The sequence below is a fragment of the Actinia tenebrosa genome, unplaced genomic scaffold, assembly GCF_029948245.1.
Source record: "Actinia tenebrosa isolate PJP-AT-01 unplaced genomic scaffold, QUT_ActTen_1.0 PGA_scaffold9__36_contigs__length_13948895, whole genome shotgun sequence".
In the NCBI taxonomy this organism is placed as follows: domain Eukaryota; kingdom Metazoa; phylum Cnidaria; class Anthozoa; order Actiniaria; family Actiniidae; genus Actinia; species Actinia tenebrosa.
The window spans coordinates 2,812,686-2,830,650 of record NW_028292586.1 but is presented as its reverse complement, the minus strand read 5'-3'; the positions used below and the strand labels follow the sequence as shown (position 1 = coordinate 2,830,650).

General features: G+C 38.8%; 4 protein-coding genes across 4 annotated transcripts; 1 reads left to right on the top strand and 3 right to left on the bottom strand.

The window, feature by feature from the left end:
• Positions 1-4,443: 4,443 nt before the first annotated feature.
• On the bottom strand, positions 4,444-12,762 carry LOC116289634 (negative elongation factor B). Its single transcript, XM_089024729.1, has 6 exons — positions 11,762-12,762; positions 9,937-10,039; positions 9,328-9,423; positions 8,182-8,405; positions 7,199-7,478; positions 4,444-5,989 (listed from the first exon to the last, which is right to left on the bottom strand). Exons 1-6 carry the CDS (start codon positions 12,628-12,630, stop codon positions 5,834-5,836), a joined length of 1,728 nt encoding a protein of 575 aa, XP_088880855.1. The 5' UTR covers positions 12,631-12,762; the 3' UTR covers positions 4,444-5,833.
• Positions 12,757-14,524, top strand: LOC116289636 (protein UXT homolog). Its single transcript, XM_031696583.2, has one exon. It carries the CDS (start codon positions 12,879-12,881, stop codon positions 13,353-13,355), a length of 477 nt encoding a protein of 158 aa, XP_031552443.2. The 5' UTR covers positions 12,757-12,878; the 3' UTR covers positions 13,356-14,524.
• Positions 14,100-16,209, bottom strand: LOC116289635 (UDP-glucuronosyltransferase 2B37-like). Its single transcript, XM_089024978.1, has 4 exons — positions 16,050-16,209; positions 15,727-15,933; positions 14,813-15,095; positions 14,100-14,382 (listed from the first exon to the last, which is right to left on the bottom strand). The coding sequence occupies exons 1-4, from the start codon at positions 16,207-16,209 to the stop codon at positions 14,100-14,102; spliced, it is 933 nt and encodes a 310-aa protein (XP_088881104.1).
• A 114-nt stretch (positions 16,210-16,323) lies between these two features.
• Positions 16,324-17,738, bottom strand: LOC148904484 (UDP-glucuronosyltransferase 1-2-like). Its single transcript, XM_089024977.1, has 2 exons — positions 17,584-17,738; positions 16,324-16,665 (listed from the first exon to the last, which is right to left on the bottom strand). The coding sequence occupies exons 1-2, from the start codon at positions 17,728-17,730 to the stop codon at positions 16,324-16,326; spliced, it is 489 nt and encodes a 162-aa protein (XP_088881103.1). The 5' UTR covers positions 17,731-17,738.
• Positions 17,739-17,965: the final 227 nt, after the last annotated feature.

Below are 17,965 nucleotides of genomic sequence, written 5' to 3'. Positions count from 1 at the left end.
TGTTAAAGTTCGTGGGGAATAACATTTGGATCTTGGTCGTCGCTATTGGAGTGGTACTCCTGAAGAAGATGAAGGGTTAATCTTATCCTTGTGTATTACTGGTGGCTTATCGTCGTCGGGCGCCCGAGGCGTCCTCGACTGGGGATAAGTAAAGATAGTATTCGCACCGCCTTGATAATGCGGAACTAGCGGCAGCACGCTCATGGTGCTAATGGGCTTATGATTCCAAGTGGCATCCGTCGAAGGGGCATCAGTCGGGGCGGCATTTATCCGAACGCGACCCAGCTTCCCGGCATCGGCGCCCGACGTAATCTTATCACTGGGGCGAATCTGTAACTTCGCATATTGACAATTAGCTATCATGTGAAAAGTTACGGGCGTCAAATCTTCTGGGGTACTTCCGTTGGCCTCAAATGAGAAATGAACTGGGTTCCTATTGTTGTCTTTTTTTCTGTAAGGCTGTAATGGTCGGTTACTCTCATCAACGATCCTAAACCCAACATTACACGACCACCCCGTCGAAGTACTAATAGTACACATGATTAATCCCAGGCCTCCAACCTTTACCCACAGCCCGGTATCAAACCATTTATCATTCACGTAGTCCTTCTCCTCCAAGTAATGAAGGAACCAATCTTCCTTCGCATGTGGATTCATATACTTCAGCAAACATAGTTTGCTTCTAGAGACTAAGCACCGTAAGAGTGCTGATGCTCTTGTGATTATAAACGTAATCTCTTTGATCCTCTATGCTATTTACCGTGACCTTTCCCGTATCGTCTACGCGTATTTGCAGCTTTACCTTCCCGTGGCAATCGGCAACCATGTGTAAAGTCCAAACGGAATGATTTTCAAGGCTGCTGGGGTTGGGCTCTACGGAAAAATGCGCAGGCACCCTGTTGTTCGTTTTCGTGCGCATAGGCTGCAGTATGCCATTGTCATCCAGGAACCTGAAGCCCACGTTGGCGTGACTGCTCGTGCCAATGCAAATACTACAAAGGATTAACTTCTTCCCTGAGTAATTCAAATTCACGGACATGCCCGTGACATCAACCCAAGATGCCTGGTTGTATTTTTTCTCGCCTGTGTAAGTCGTATAAACACAATCTACTCCAGCTACGTAGGGGTTGTTCATCGCCATATATAATAGCTCAGACCAACACCCGCGGTGGCTAAGCCGGCTTTTAGTAAGTTATGGTCGTATTCCTCGGGTATCGTAGGCATAACATGGGCCTTCTTTGATGGTTTCTTAACTACGGGTAGCTTCGCTTCGTGTGACTTTTTTGGCTTCTCTACGAAGTGAGGAATGTTCCTAAGAGTGTCAGAGTTCACGTCATTCACCCCAAACTTCATATCCTTAGTAGCTCGCTGCAGCTTGTTGTTATAACCCACAACGGAATGGGCGTTGATGACCAAATTACTCGGCATTAACCAACAACCAGGCGACAAAGCGTAATCCAGTCGCACTTTAGACTGCTGCACCGCTAATTGATATCTCTGCACCGACTTGGATATGTCGTTCTCTATTATTGCTGACTCAAATAAAGTTAGGAATTCTTCTTGCGTTTCCCGCGAAGCACCTTGGGATCCAACGATGGGGCTGCGGGTATTTACCTGCGCTCCTAAGATGCAGTACACAAATGCTTCAATGCTGCGGTTAATCCTGGCTAGGTTCCTTAAACCTTTTCCTTTCATCAACACGAATGGATCCCAAGTGCCGAGGTAGTTCGATTGGATTCTGGTAATCAATGAATTATTGCTCTTATCACCACCCATATCACCGAACTCTAACTCATTACTTGGGTATTCCTGATGCCCATAATCGGCCGGCTTCTCACCGTTGGCACCCCAAACGTAAACGATGCCAAGGCCATGCGTCTTACCCTCTTTGTAACGAAAGTCTCTTTGCTGTGGTTTGAACTCATTAATTAACCTTTCTAGGGCTGCGGCGTTATATCGATTATTCATTGGATTAAATGCCTTATCTCCCGGTAAAGGTACGTTAAGCTCCTTCAACAACCTCCTTACCGTAAAGGCAACGTGAAACCGCATGATCGGAACGTGAAACATATCCGCGGCAACGCCACAACCTTTAGTGGCGGCCCAGACAGCAAAGTTTAACTGCTGCGGCCAATATCGCATATTGGGTCCTGCTAACCATTCCCTGGCCTCTTTACCCGACGTATGCTTTAACATCGTATCCCCATAGATATTCCTTACTACTACATCAAATGATTGCCTACCCACTGAAATCTTCAGGAACGTTACCATCGTTTCAAAGTCGTTTACACCACCTTCAGCATCGTAAAATGGGTAATCTTCCGTGGTTAACAATAAGTTTCTAGGAAAATTGGGCGCTTTATGCACGGGTGCCTCCTTCGTTATTGGCAAATGCTGTGCCTTTTTCCTCTCCTCATGCGGCTCCAAGTCCGTATTGCTGTACATTCTTTCGCCGTTATAGTAAATCCCATCGGGTCTTCTTTCGAACTTACTAGGGTCTGCATGCGGAAACATCTTCCTAAAGGCTCTCCAGTTGGCATAATCCCGGTTGTCGTGATGTGGCTGCTCCTCAATATCATCCCCAAAAGCGTCGTACATTAGTATATATAATGGATGTTATACCTTCAGCACCTCAGTTGTACCCAGATGTTCCCAATTATCACGCTACCACTAAGGATACAGGTCCTAACGAATTAAACGCTGAAAACTTTAGGCTCAACAAAGCAAACTTAATCCTGGCTTACTTGGAAGGGCAAGCGAAACACTACGAAGAGGTCAGGAAAAAGTACGCCAGAGCCCGAAGCATACTACATAAAATCGCGATAACTTCCGGCTCCATGTCCGTGGCGTTAACAGGCACTGGCGTTGCTACTTCGCTTACCGGACCTGGAATAGTCGTTGGCGTTCCTTTGGCCAGCGTTGGAGCCGTCTGCGGCATCGTTTCCGCTGTTACGACAGGCATTATGAAGCAATTGTCCGGTAAGATATCCAAGCACGACACACACATAGCCCTAGCAAGAGCAAAGGCTAACACCATCGCCGACTTAGTCTCCCAAGCTCTGCGGGACCGCCGCATAGACGACACGGAGTTTTCTTTGATCCTCGCGGAGGAAAAGAAATACGGCGAATTAAAGTCGGGCAATAAAAAAACCATCGTGAAAGATCTTTCCGAGGAATCTCGCAAAAAGATCTACCAGGAGGCAAAAGAGGAGCTCCAAAGAAAACTCGCTCAGTAGACATCTGCTTTGAAAAGAACGTAGGGGGATTTCGGCTGCACATTTCATCTTCTCGGAATCCATTCTAACAGCGGGTGGTTGGGGTCTATTTTGTAAAATATTTCGTAAATTACGTCGGGGTAATAAGGAATATCCTTATCCAGCCGACAGAATAACCACTCGGCCCTTTGCATATCTGGGACATGAGGAATACGCCTACCGGTAATTTCAGACAAAAGATAGGGAATAGCTTTGTAATATTTCCCTAGCTTTAATTTTTTCAATGTCTTTCGTAGACTTTGTGGGGTTGGCTCTTCTAAGTGGTCTATGATTTTCTGCCTTACTTCATCGTCTAAATATATCGGATGTAAACCTTGGATATGACTCATCCAGTCTCGGAAGTATCTTATTCTCTTATATGGGGTCTTCGTACGACCTCCATTGGCGTAATACTGCTCTCTGGTAGCATTTGGTACGGCATTACGAATATTCTTACCACACTCGTAACACTGTGCTGACGTGTCATCTTCTATTTGCATTTTCTTACCACAACACCAAAAGGGTTCTGGCTTAGGTACGATAACTTTAGGTCTTAGACAAATTATGCAAAAGTCATTGGCGAACTTCTTACATTCTTCGCACTCCATATATAGACTAACATATTTAAGTGCGCTGTTGCCCTCAACCACACTTGGAGTGGGGGTCGTCCGTAGGTGGATTTTTGATACGGATCTTGCCCGTGTTGAGATTGCGCTGGAACCCCCATTCCCTATACTACTCTATTTCATACAGAATCCTTTGTTTTCTATTGTATATTTATCACCATTTAGTACTAAAAGTTAGTATTTGTTTCACGGGTTTAGTGCATGCACTCTATCTACCTCAAAATTGTGATTTTATTAGAACATAATAACTGTCAATTAATTTCAACATTGTTCATTTTAATCCTTTTAATGGCAATCAAGGTTCATGTAGCAGTGCAGTGCACTTATGTCTCAGTGAAATTCCTTTACTTCCAGCTGAGCTGTGAACAATGGCCTGCAAAGCATGAGTGGACAAAATGACTGACCCCAAGCATTTTTGGAGGTGGAAAGGACGAAGCAAACATGGCAGTAAAGAGAAATCGTTTCCATTCTTCCTTTCCACATACAGCTTCTTGTAAGAAAATAGATATAATGGGAGATATATTTTTGAAAAAGTAAAAATACAAACAAATAACATCACAGTGTTTCATACAATACAGTTTATTGCCTTTCCAGTCTCAAAAACTTGAATTTTACACTTTTTTAATGTATATTGGTTATGAGTCACCTGGGTCGCATCAAACCATGCAGCCATGTATTCCACAGTGGTGGATCCAGGAATTTTAGAAAGGGGTGACTATTACAAAAGTTTTAGCAGGAATGCAAGGAAAAGGAAGGGGTTGTTTACTAAGGATAATAGTAAAACATTTGATCTGCCCCTGCTTGAACATAATAATTGTCTATGACAGACTTATGCTTTTTTTAAAACCATTTTAGTGTGATTCATTGTACACCACAGCTGCGGACAGCCCACTGCACACAACATTCTCTGAGACAAATAACCCACTAAGCACAAGGATGCAAATAAGTGCCTCAGACAATATTTATCCAGTAAAAATGACCACTTGACGGGCAAATGATTTTCCTTGGCCAGACATTTGACCAGACACATTAATTTTATCACAATACAAGTAAAGAAATAGCCAATTGAGCTTGCTTATTGATGAAATATCCGATAAAAATTTTTTACAAGTCACACTTGTGTTTTGACAGGCCAAAATATACCAACAGTTTAAAAGTTATATATGCACTTTTTCTTTTTCTTTTTTTTTTTTTTTGACAATTATTTATGTGAAGCGAAAAATAATTCTCACAGGTGTAGTGTTTCAGGATTCAGGAAATTCAGGAAATTTATGTTGAGCGACAAATATTTCTCATGGTGTATTATTTTGCAATGGACATAAATTGATGTCAATCAATAAAATTCAAAAGCATCTCAAACGTATATATTTGAGACAGCTATGATGTCATTGAGTTCATGAAATTGTACATCCATAGTCCCTTTTACTTTAAAATCCAACCAAAAAGTCCAAAAATGAACATTTTAAATCAACTTAGAGATGCAAAAATGTTATTATGTAACTTTTAACTTGTTATCTCTGGCCTGACAAAAAAATCTGCTTATCCAAAAAATATTTGCAGCCACAGTTCTGCTTGTTTAAATATCTTAGCTTTCTTTTTATAGTATTAAAATAGATAAACTTTGACTAAATAATAGGTCAATATGATAGTATAGATACAGAATATATTCATACTAGTGTCTAAAGAGCCTATCACCCTTCTGACAATATTCACAGTATTGATTCTAGAGCCAGTGTCTCGAATTACAAGGAACAAAAATAACCATAAGTGCCTCCTCATAGGTCACACCATTAGCATATGGCATGGAAAAAACTTTATAACTTCAACTAGAAGCAGCACTCAAGCTATGAAACTTTTTCTGGTTATTCAACATCTTACCTTATGTAGAATCAATACTGTGAATATTGTCAGAAGGGTGACAGACACTTTAATAATGCAAACTAATACATGTTATTATGAACTTGCTGGAGGTATGTATTCTAGTGGACTGCTTGATGACGACCCCAGAGAGGAAACAGACGATGCTTGATCTTGGGAAGGAGTGGATGGGTTAGCATTTGCAATGCGATCAACCAGTGCTGCATGCAGTTCATGGATTGCCTCTGGATGCTGCAAGAAAAATAATTACGTGATCAATAGTCCCTTCACGGTTCCCTGCGCCATTTTGAAAGGTAGGCGGGCCTTTGCATAGAAGCGAGACGAACGTTGAGCTTGCAATGATAGAAACCTGTGAATAATTGTCCAAGGTGTTAAAAAAAGGTTTCTATCATTGCAACCTCAACATTCATCTCCCTTTGATGCAAAGGCCCAGCTACCTTTCAAGATGGCGCAGGGAACCGTGAAGGGGACTATTGCCCACTTTAGAAATGAAGTTACGGCTGGGAACAAGGTTTTAGAATTAACCTACTAAAAAAGAAACACCATAACAAGAAAGAGTACATAGGAATTAGTAAATTTCTGGAGTTTCAAGATTTTGGGTACTTTCATACCTTTTGCAAAGCAATCTCCCAAACATCTCAAAAATGACAAAGAAATGTACTGTATGGTTGCTGGGGATGCTTTTACCCTAGTAAACAAACATTTCTTTGTAATTTTTGATTGCTGAAACTGCAGAAACCTGTTAATTTTGATGTGATCTTTCTCTTCATGGAAACATTTTTTAAAATGAGATTAATCATCAATACCTTCTATATACTCATTCCCAGTCCTTTCACTAGTTTCTAAAGTGGCCAATTTGAATTCCCTATGTTTTTTGTCTAGCATGGTTTATTATCAACTCTTACTCTAGCTGAAATAGCTAGAAGTAATTAGGAATATCACTAACCCACTACCGACCCTCCCCCCTCCCCTCCCTGTTCACCCACCCAGATAATGGATGTGGGATGTCAGTGAGATGTCATAGGAATAGCTAATAAATAAATAAATATAATAAATAAGTTTCAATCACAGATCGCCCCAGAATCTTGCGAGATATAACCCAACCATTTTTTAATACCCGACGGCTGGACATTGCACCATGTCTACCCAGAATATTGGTACTTGTCCAGTCAAATCTTTCAGAAACCTTGAGCCAGAAACAAGGTAGACCATGCTAAAACTAATTTGACTGGTCACTTACAAACCAATATTTTAAGCCCTGCACAGCTATAGTATACACCGGCCAGAATGGATGGACGGATGGAATGATGACATGATACAATGTTCAGTCCAGGAATCAAACTCAAGGCCCCAGAGGTTAGATACAGTATCTAAGAGTAAACCAAGCCCTGAAACTAATATGAATGTTTATTACCCTGTGACTTCAGAAGCCCTACTTACTTCACTTCCTGGTTGAGTTGCTGTTAAAATCTGAACAACTTTATGCGAGTCCATTTTATGATGAATGAACCAGAGTATGCGTAGTGTATGTCTGATGGAAGCAGTCTGTGAAGTTAGGCCAAGAAGGAAGTCGTCAAAAACTGCATTAGAGAAATCGCTGGTGGCTAACTCATCTTGTATTGACATTAGAGATGTTACAAATTGGTGCAGCTCTATTTCTTCAAGTGGTCTTGCCTGGCAAGGGGAAACAAACCACGGCAGGGCTTGTAGCACAGATTGCCTTGAAGAAAAATGAAGAAAAATAACTACCATAAAGCATATATTATGACAAAGATTTGCATGAAATTAGATGTGACAATTGACAAACAATTTGGATGAAATTAAATTTGACAATTGTCCTTTTTTGAGCTCCAAATTACTGCTGTAATCTTTGATTAGACTCATTTACTCAGGGTTAGCCTCAATCAGTACCTTAATAATCACAAATACCAAAAAAAAAGTAAAGAATGCACAACTTCAAAAGTACAAATACTTCGAAATTTCACAGACCTACACTTTACACTTTTCTCCAAATTACTGCTGTAATCTTTGATTACAGACTCATTTACTCAGGGTTAGCCTCGAATCAGTACCTTAATACTCACAAATACCAACAGTACAGTAAAGAATGCACAACTTCAAGAATACAAATACTTTGAAATTCCACAGACCTACACTGAAACACATGAATATTTTGCACAGAGTCAAAGCTAACCCTGAGCTCTAAGCTACAGAGAACTCAAAACTGGATTATTGACAAACAAATTGCCTGAAATATGAAATCAAAATTAATGAACTGCTTTATCAAAAACATTATTTAACATGAAAACATTTTGGTGTAAATAAACCTTACTTGTCTAGAATGTAATAGTGTAAAAATGTAAAAATGTAATAAATAAATAAATAAATAAAAAATAATAAAATAAAATAAAAATAAAACTTACTTGTCTTTTTGTTTTAGTAGGTTTAACAAATAACACCAAGCCAGAGTAAAAACAACTTTATCAGATGCCAACATTTCCATGAAGTCTTGAGCAAGTCTAAGACCATCAGACATCAAGTCCTCTTCTACGTCATCTTCAGGGACTTTGTCATGGTATGATCGTAGAGAGCTATCAACCATCAAAGACATAATAAATGGAAGAAACTTCCCAGCAAGATCTGGATTCTACAGAAAATAAACATATCTTATCAATAAGTGAAGGTTACAATAACAGGGTTGTATGTTAACACCCATGATGAAAACCCAGGAATTTTCCTGGTTACAGGAATATCAATTCCAGGATTCAGTTGGCAGAAAAAATAAAAAAATTTCCAGGTTTTTTTTTTTCTTTTTCAGGGCCCTGGAAGAAAATATTAAAACTCCAGGAGCAGTACCAGCCCTAGGTACTCAACTGTTCATGAAAACAAAAACAGGAAAAAAAAGGTCCTGTAAAATCAACCTGATTGAGGCCAATTTTTGGCAATATAATTACAGGCTAGAAGCAAGAACTTTGGCTAACAGTGAACTTATTTTGAAAATATTTAGAAGGGGTGCCAAAAAATCTGATTTAAAGGGGGGGGCGTATTGTCTGAATGGTAGTAGGTGGGGCATGACTAGAAGACATATACACATGTATATAACTGATATTTTTTAAAGCAATGACTCACTCCTCCCCATCCAAAATCATTAAATCATTTCTCCCTCCCTCCCTCCTCCCTCCCGATATGAAATTCTGCTGCTGAAGTAGAAGCTGAAGTAGTATGAAGTAGTACGGATGTCAGCAAACTGCCGAACTGAGACAAAAAAAACACACCACAGTCATGCCTCAAATGTCTAGGATTCCAGATTCCACACACAAACATTAAACTTTTAGTCTTGCATTCCTTTCTTCATGTGTCGGCATCCTTTGATAATTTTCTTTCCCACAAATTATCAAGGAAGGTAGAAAGGAAAGTAAACTAAAAGTTTGATGTTTGCGTGTGGAATCATAGAAGTATGGAGGCGTAATCGTGGCATGTTTTTTATCTCAGTTAGACAATTCACTGACATCCGTAGTAAAGTATATATTCTTAAGAGTACAGTGACCATAAATCAATGTAATCATTACCACTGGTTGCTCCCTGAATGCTTGCTTTTCTATCCTATCCCATGCACCAACTCCTAGACTCAACAGCCGTAGCAAGAAACTGATCTCATTGTTTGTCTGTTGACCACCAAGGAAAAAGTTAATTAATACTAGTCTTTCAGCACCCAATTAGTTAGTAATTGAACTATACATAGGTATAATATTAGAATTCAATGAAGGTTATTTTCCTGAGACAACGATGGTCAGACAGCGACAGGGCTAAAGATAATGGCAGGTCATTGGACAATGTCAAATCTTTGCTTTGCCAGTCATTTTGACCAGTAATGTTGAGCCAGAAGCACCGTATGACCAAGCTAAGACTATTATATTTAGTCCTGCAGATAGCGTCTCAAGCACATGTGCCAAATTGTAAAAATTCTTTCGCGACAAAAAAAGGTTTTGGTGGAAGTCAACCAAAGTGTTTCCATGACATTACCAACACAAATTTTTCAAGGGTATGTGCCTATGGAATGTTGAGAAAATGTCTTGATTGACGTCCACCAAAACCCTACTTCGTCACGACAGCAAATTGTATGATTTCACGCAAGTGATTGAGAAGCGCTGTAAAAGTTGTTGGCAAGAGACACTTACTCTTGGTAATGATTCAGCGTTGGCTAGTCTTTGAAGCAGTTTTATGACACTCTTGGCAATGGTGTCGATAGCAAATGGATCACACAGTATCATGGCTATATCACTGAAATAAATAGAATAACCTTTATTAGTCTAATGGTTTATCATAAACCTTGCACTCTGATTGGCTAAGCAACTAGTGGTGTATTAGTGATAGACCACTAATAGTAAAAAGTTCCAGTTTTGAAAAGCAAAACAAATGGCAGCTAATTCTTGTTTTCAACCTAATTTTAAAATAGTTTGTAATAATTATATGACCAATTAGTATGTTATACTTAAATTATAAAATTCATGAATAATTAATGAGGAAAACACAATAGAAACCATTGTCTGTGGACGAGGTTGTATATGTGATACAAAATCGTCCTGATTTGCATAAACTTTAACTCCAATTTTCTTAGCCAAATTCAATTTTATCTTTAAAATTATAGTAGAACATGAATATATACACCTAGACGTTTCATAAGTAATATACAATATTCGTGTCCGTGTTGTATCAGATAATAATACAATCATTCGTCTTCGGCTTGTGGTTGTATATCTGATACAACACAGCCACTCATATTGTATATATTACCAATTAGACCATTTTGGCTTCAGGTCTAATCGTCAAATACTATCATGCAGTGTTGAAAATATAGTAATCAATAATTAATTTAAATTTACTCTGTCGTCTGATTATCTTTTCAAATTTGTAAGTGTAATCCTTGATTACAGACCTCAGGGTTAGTTAGTTAGCCTCATTTCATCATCAGAATATCCAAAGATACTTATCAATGATAGAGTAGCGGATGTACAATTTCAACAAAAACAAATGCTAAGAAATTCTACGGGTATTCACTGGAATATGTAAAAATCTTAACAAAATTGAGGCTAACCCTGAGTAACAGAAAATGCAAAACTGTAGTATCCTTTTAACCCCAATTTCAACAACAAAAATGCTAAGAAATTCAGCAAAATTTAACTGGACAAAACCAAGGCTAACCCTTGGTAATAGAGAACTCAAAAAAATGGTAACTGTATCTGTTTTTTTTTTTTTTTGCATGGGATGAGAGGAGTAATTAGGAGGACTCATTCTAAGTTAAGGTGAACATATTGAGATCCAGGTCCACAGGTCCAGGGCTATTTAATGTGCTCACTCCAACCCAACTCACACAAAGTACATTCAATCCTGAATAAGAGAGATGTCTAAAATATCTTTGTATGTGGCAATCATATTTGAATTAAGGGAAGCTTCTTCCATGTTAATTCTTCCACATTAGTTCTTCCACAAGAATAATGAGATAAGGGCTTAAAATAACTGCCAGGCATCGGACAATGTCCGACTAGAACTGGGAATTCAATAGACCCTTTTCGAGTTCCAAATTACTGCTGTGTTTCTTGATTACAGACTCATTTACTCAGGCTTAGCCTCGATTTTGTGAAGAATATTCACGTGTTCCAGTCAAGGTCTGTCAAGTTTCAAAGTGTTCATATTGTTGAAGTTGTGCATTCTTTACTTTACCGTTGGTATTTGCAAGTAATTAGACACTGATGCAAGGCTAAGCCTGAGAAAACGAGTCTGTAATCAAGAAACACAGCGGTAATTTGGAACTCTAAAAATCCAGTCAAATCTTTGCCTTGTAACTAGTAACCAGCAACGTTTAGCCAGAAATAAGGTATGCGACTGATTGGCCGTTATTTTAAGCCCTGGAGATGTGTTTACAAAATCCAAAAACACAAGACTACTACAGTGTAATAAGTATGCTCTAATGTAGTGATATATCATTTGATCTTCCTTTCTTACCCAATGACACGTTCCTCTTCCTTCTTGGCTGCCTCCAGAAACCCATGCAGCTCTCGTATCCTTTTTCCCTCAATATTCTTTTCTCTAATACAAGCATCTAAACACCACGTAAACTTGTGACATGGGTCAACGTCTTTGATATCCTTGACCTCAAGATCGTGTACAGCCATGAGAAGCTCAGATCTTAATGTACAATAGTGTACCTCTTTGGTTCTAAGGAATAATGTCCTTAGAAACTGCAAAACTAGGTTGTATAGTTGTAAAGACTTGCCGATCATCTTGGCAAGACTTTGGACAATGTCATGCTGCCGTCTAACTTTTGAGGAGACAGAGAAAAAGTCACTAGGTGAATTGGAATCTGTGGAATGGAGATTATTGTATTTGATGTCTAGGTATTGTTTCAACAATGGACCCACTGCATCTCCAAACAAATGATGATGTTTGACCCAGATTTGTCTTTTCACCTCGATAGCACAATCTTCATATAGTTTTGCGTCGTTAGCAATGTGTTCAAGGCATTCATCACTGACTTTTGGAAGATATTTCATGAGTTCCATGACAACTGGTTGAAGTTCTGGAACATGAATGAAAGGAAAGGACTGCTCCAAAATTTCCTTCAATTTTTTCTCATCCAGAGTTTTGATCTTCTCCAAAACGGTTTCCCTCAAGTGATCCATGACAGAGGAGTGGAATTCCAGTCTTCCTACGCCATGTAGATCGAGGAAAGGAAGAGCTGATTGAAGTGAGGGAAGAAGGATGCCATTCTCATGCTGAAAATTCTCAATGGCGGCAGTCATGTCGGCAGAGTTAGTCAAAGTCTGTCGAATATACTCGCAACCCGGTAGCCCAGCGCGCTCAAAGCCCGCCATTTCGAAGACTGATAACTTAACTTTATAACGGACCGAGAATTTCAAAAATAGCTTTATCAAAAGTTTATAAAAATTAAGTTTTTTGGAAGAGTTTTGAAAACGCCATTTTGGCGGACATCGGCCGAAGCCGAATGCGCATGAGCAGTTGATGACTGCGAGGGATGATGGGATTTTATAGTCGCCATCTTGAATAGAACCCAGTCACTACTCTACAATAAATACTGCGAAGGGGACTAGTAATATCCAAGATGGCGGACGCAAGTGAAGAGAAATCAGACATCCAAGAAAAAGTGCTAAAATACGAAGAATTTATCGATAAAAGGCTAAGAAAAGACTTGGAAGCGGTATATAAAGCACAAGAGGACGTATATACAAAAATCAATGAATATACCCAGCTGAAAACTACTATAAAACAGCTTCAGAATTCACATCCTAAAGGAGAGAAATTGAAAACTACGATGGACTTGGGGACGAATTTTTATTGCGAAGCTGAGGTTGCAGATACGTCGATGATTTATGTCGCAGTTGGTTTTGGATTCTACGTTCAGTTTACCTTTGATGAAGCATTAAATTTTATTGAAAAGAAGTGTGGGATTTTGAACTCCACTGCTAAAAGACTTTGTAAAGATGCTGCGAAAATCAAAGCTCATATGAAAGTGGTATTAGGAGGGCTGCAAGAACTACAGAATATTAGTTTTGGTAAAGATGATGAGACTGGATACTGATGAAGACCTTAAGATAAAGATAGTGATCAACCTGGTTTAGATAATTTTTGGCAATATCATCCCAGGTCTCCGATTGGTCAATTATATTGATTGACAGCTGGTGCGAGTATCTAAATGAAAGTGACAATTATATTGGCTCTGACCATAAAAGGCTTACAGCACTTCAATCACATGCATGAAATCATACAATTTTATATCATGACAAAATAAGGTTTTGAAGGATGTCAATCAAAGTGTTTCCATAAGACAAAATCGGAAAACAAAGATGGGTTTCAGGGGTAATGCATATGAAATGTCATGGAAACCTCTTTATTGACATCCATCCAAATCACATCATCACAATCGAAAATTGTACAATTTCGTACTTGATTGAAATGAGCACTGTAATTGGGTCACAGCTTAAAATTGCTGTCTCAGATAAGTGTGACAGAGCTTCTAAAATCATGTTACAAAAAAAACATGTGATTTGATTTCTAAACAAGACCATCTAGTTTGGGTGTAATCTTTTCCTATTTTAGACCCCATGATAAGCCTTTTAGTACATGTGATAGGTTTTTCCATGTCAAATTACTGCTCCATGAATGGAAGAAATAGTGAAAATCCTAGCCATCTTTTCATGGTACATGGGATAAATGTATAGGTCATACAATTAAAAATCAAACTTTGTGAGAAATTAATACTCTAAAATGATTTGTTAGAAATTCCAAATAAATCAAAGTTAAAATAGAACTTGGCAACATTTGGTTAAGACATTTTAGCCTTCTTGGTGCCACCACTACAGCACATCTTCACCACAAGACCGGCCAATGCCTTCAAGGAAGCCAACACTAACACTATGGCCATTAGTAATACAAAAATCACATCCAGCATGTACAGCTGATAAAATGGTAGATTAAGACCCCTTGGCTTTAGATGATCGAGGTTTTTCAGAGCTTGGACATATTCTATTATGTCTGCTGCTTCCTTTTCTGGGGAGCGAGGACGCATCTTCATTGCTTTCGATATGTGAGATGCCTTTTCCTTGTAACTGAAATATATAACAAAAGTTCTGGAATTATGAACTGTAGCCTGCGTGCAGTCGAACTAACTAACTGTAAAGAGAGAACAGTCTGAAGTCCGGCTGCATGCAGGCTATATGAACTGAGAATGAAATAAAAGAAATAACATTTCTCTCTCTTTGTGATATGATACTTAATTTTACAGGCGCAGAATTGACACAAAGTTAAAGTAGGTTTTGGTGAACATCAATCGAGGTGTTTCTATATATAGATAGATGCCCTTAAAAAGTTTGTGTTTTTGGCAATGTCATGAAAACACTTTGATTATTTGTAAAATAAACTTATCTTCGACCAAAATAACGAAGTTTTATTACTAAGACGTCTATTTTACAATGTCCAAAACCGAACCAAAAAGAAGTTTTAGACTTTTATTGATGCCCACCAAAACCCAATTTTTACCTTTTTGCATTCATCATTTTGGTAAGAAGACTGACAAGCTGTTCAGAGGTAGCCTCTTTAACACTCAAGATTTCTGCAATGCCAGCATCGTTAGCAAACTGAGCATTTTCTAACTGGTCACCGAAGAAGGGAGTGCAGATCATTGGGACACCGTGATAGGCTGCCTCAGCTAGACCATTAGCACCAGCATGAGTGATAAATAACTTGGTCTTTTCGTGACCAAGAATGTCATTCTGCGGAAGCCAGTCAACTGTCTTGATGTTTGGTGACAGGTTAATTGAACCTGTGTGGCGAAAAAACCGCAAAGGAAAAAACAAAAAGTTATTTTCATAAATGATACATTCATTTGTCTCACGATTAAGGGTCATTTGCATGGCCCTAACCAAGGGGGATGCATATATTATACCGGTTCTCGTAGTTTAGACAAAGTTCAAAGCTCCATTCCCTGTGCACCCACCTGATTTGTAGAAAACAATGTACATACGAGCATGGTCATGCATCTTGGTGGAATCTGGTGAAGGATAACGTATCCTACGGGGCTTTATGTAATTAATATCAAGGGGAAAACGTAGTACACTCGAGTGAAGCCCAGTTGACATGTCACAAGGTTTAAAATTCCTTGCGTCACTATTTAACAAGACAGGGCTGTGCCCACCAGTACGGTTGGTGCGGTTTTAAACGCACCACTTTCTACCTTCAGAACTATTTTTCCCCAATTTAAAAAATATTTATTACACAAGTAAATTTGGAAATCTAAAGGGGTTATTAATAACAATTTTTTCAATTTTTTTTAAAACATGGCTCTTTCAATAGTACATTCTCCTTGCTTCATAGACCTTAGGGAACCTGCGTTCGATCAAAAATCTTGAGCAAAGTCATGCTACATAAAGTCATTATCTAGTAGCAATTCTTACCTGGTTTCAACCTCCACAAAACCTTCTGAGGAACTTTAGAAAACGCATCATTCATTGCTTTGACAACGTCATCATTCAGGGTGTCCACCATTGAACCAAACGATACAAGAATCACTCCAAGGTCACCAGACTCCTGCATGAACTCCTCCAACTCGGCTGGTAGAGGTTTCGCGGGGGCTGGTAAAAAGGAACCAACTTCTCTCACATCTGAAGAAGTTAAAGAAATACAATTGGAATAACAGCTATCATGAGTATATACTGTATCTTATTGCCAACACGACCACTAGATGCGCAAATGAAAGAGAGACCACCACTTAGCTTACATGGCATTACAGGCTCAGCGTTGTCCATGACGAAATCCCTTTCTAGCAAGATCATCTCAACTTTAGCCATAGATTCCTGGATACTCTTATGCGGCTTAATATCATGCTTCAACTTCAACTCGTTATAAACCGGGTAAATAATTGTCTTGACAACAAACATATTAACTAGGAAATATCCGAGATTTTTCATCCTATTCAAAAATCCCATTTTATTCGAAGACAAAGCAGACTTGAGCTGTGGAACATATGCAGGATTGGAATATATGCCATACAGTTATTGAAAGGGAGCTGATAAAGAGTTCATGTTTATTACCACGTGTGGGATGTCGAACTTGTCCGCAACAAGCGGCGAGCATGGATACAGAGCATCTCCAATTAGAACATCTGAGTTTTTCACCTCGTCAAGCATTTCTTCGTTGCTAAGAAACACGTGGCAATAATTTCTCTGGATCTCGAACAAAGCTGACACTTCGACCAAGAAATTTCCACTTTTGTTTTTCGTTATCTTCTCCACAAGTTCGTCGTTCTTTTTTTTATCTTCTTCGTTCATTTTGAACGTCTTCACATTTGGTTTACCAATGGCATACACAGCTTCCTCGCCAAGGAGAATGCTAACCTAAAAAATTAAGCCGTTAGTCCTATGGTTGTAGCAAGAATGCTCGGGGTGTGCATGCGCTGTTACTACCATTATCGATGAAGTGCGAGCCTCGAAGATTGATGTATCGTTTGCCGACTAGCATTTCAACAACTGTCAATCAAAAAACTGAAATAAGAAAAGCAATATTTTGAAGGAAATTTTGGACGGAATTTTAAAAAGATTTGAGATGATTAGAGGAGTAAAATCATTCAGGCTAAAATCTCACATAAGATTTTTTTTTTAATTTCAACTCAGACTTCTAACTTCGCGGGTTGCACTTCAACAATTCAATGGTAGTAATTATACACCAGCAATTACTGAAGGTTGAACCCTCCCTCGTCACCTCCCTTATCAACAATGAGCTTGCAGAAAAAAATATAATCCTTGCTAGTAAAAAAGTATGAAATTAGTGCCCAGAGTTTCCTCGATTACGCAAGAAAAGAGCCAAGCGTCTTGTAGCGATCGAAGCCAAACAAAAGCTTGCTTTCGTTCCATAGTTACTAAAACATTTCCACGATGCTACTGAAGTTTGAGGTCTTGAAGGAAAGAGTTAGGCAGTAACTTGACAAATCAGTCGACTGCCGTTGTAATCACCTGTTATTATTGGCCATTTGCAACAAACGGTCACGTGCTGATATATATTATTTCATAACGAATCAATCAACCAAAGCGGTCCATGCGCTCTGCATGCTGGCGATGGCAAGCAAACTTTAAATTGCTTTGTAACCTAAAATCGATAGTATGTTATAAGGACCGCGGCAAAAGAAATAACATTAGTTATCCAGGAAAAATTATGAGGAAACTCGATCTTTTGCCATCGATATTCAGCAACAGTTATGTAATCATTTACTGCAAATGTCCTGTATGATATGCCTGGCCTGATAAAATAAAACTTACTTGGTGACCACGGGAAAGCAGTTCTTTAGCAAGTTTGGACATGACCAGGTAATGACTATGTCCAAACTGTGGTAACATCGCAAATTTGGCTGCAAATGTATGGTTTAAAGCTACGATAGCTAGAAATAGTACCGCAAGAACCTTCATTGCTGATCAAGCCGTCAGTTTTGTTCATCGATGAAGTGACCAAAGTCTCAAATAAATAACGATAACAATTAAGGTTAAGTGTCACGCACGCTCTTTAGTCGATGTCACAAAAGCATGTCACGTTACTATGTAAAAACTCAAAGGAATACACCTAATCGAAAAAAATAGCGTCCAATTTGAATAACTATCGTTCTGCAGTGACCAGCGACTGATCATGACTAGTCTCTAGCTCATA

Bases quoted from the DNA above. Each gene is read 5' to 3' on its own strand.
- LOC116289634 (XM_089024729.1), bottom strand. From the start codon at position 12,630: ATGGCGGGCTTTGAGCGCGCTGGGCTACCGGGTTGCGAGTATATTCGA. The intron at 9,424-9,936 runs GTAAGTGTCTCT...GGTGGTCAACAG, and splicing joins ACGCTGAATCATTACCAAGA to ACAAACAATGAGATCAGTTT. The intron at 5,990-7,198 runs GTAAGTAGGGCT...TTTTTCTTGCAG, and splicing joins CAACTCAACCAGGAAGTGAA to CATCCAGAGGCAATCCATGA.
- LOC116289636 (XM_031696583.2), top strand. From the start codon at position 12,879: ATGGCGGACGCAAGTGAAGAGAAATCAGACATCCAAGAAAAAGTGCTA.
- LOC116289635 (XM_089024978.1), bottom strand. From the start codon at position 16,209: ATGTTTGTTGTCAAGACAATTATTTACCCGGTTTATAACGAGTTGAAG. The intron at 15,934-16,049 runs GTAAGCTAAGTG...TAACTTCTTCAG, and splicing joins CGCTGAGCCTGTAATGCCAT to ATGTGAGAGAAGTTGGTTCC. The intron at 14,383-14,812 runs GTAAAAATTGGG...TATATATTTCAG, and splicing joins AAAATGATGAATGCAAAAAG to TTACAAGGAAAAGGCATCTC.
- LOC148904484 (XM_089024977.1), bottom strand. From the start codon at position 17,730: ATGAAGGTTCTTGCGGTACTATTTCTAGCTATCGTAGCTTTAAACCAT. The intron at 16,666-17,583 runs GTAAGTTTTATT...TTAATTTTTTAG, and splicing joins TGCTTTCCCGTGGTCACCAA to GTTAGCATTCTCCTTGGCGA.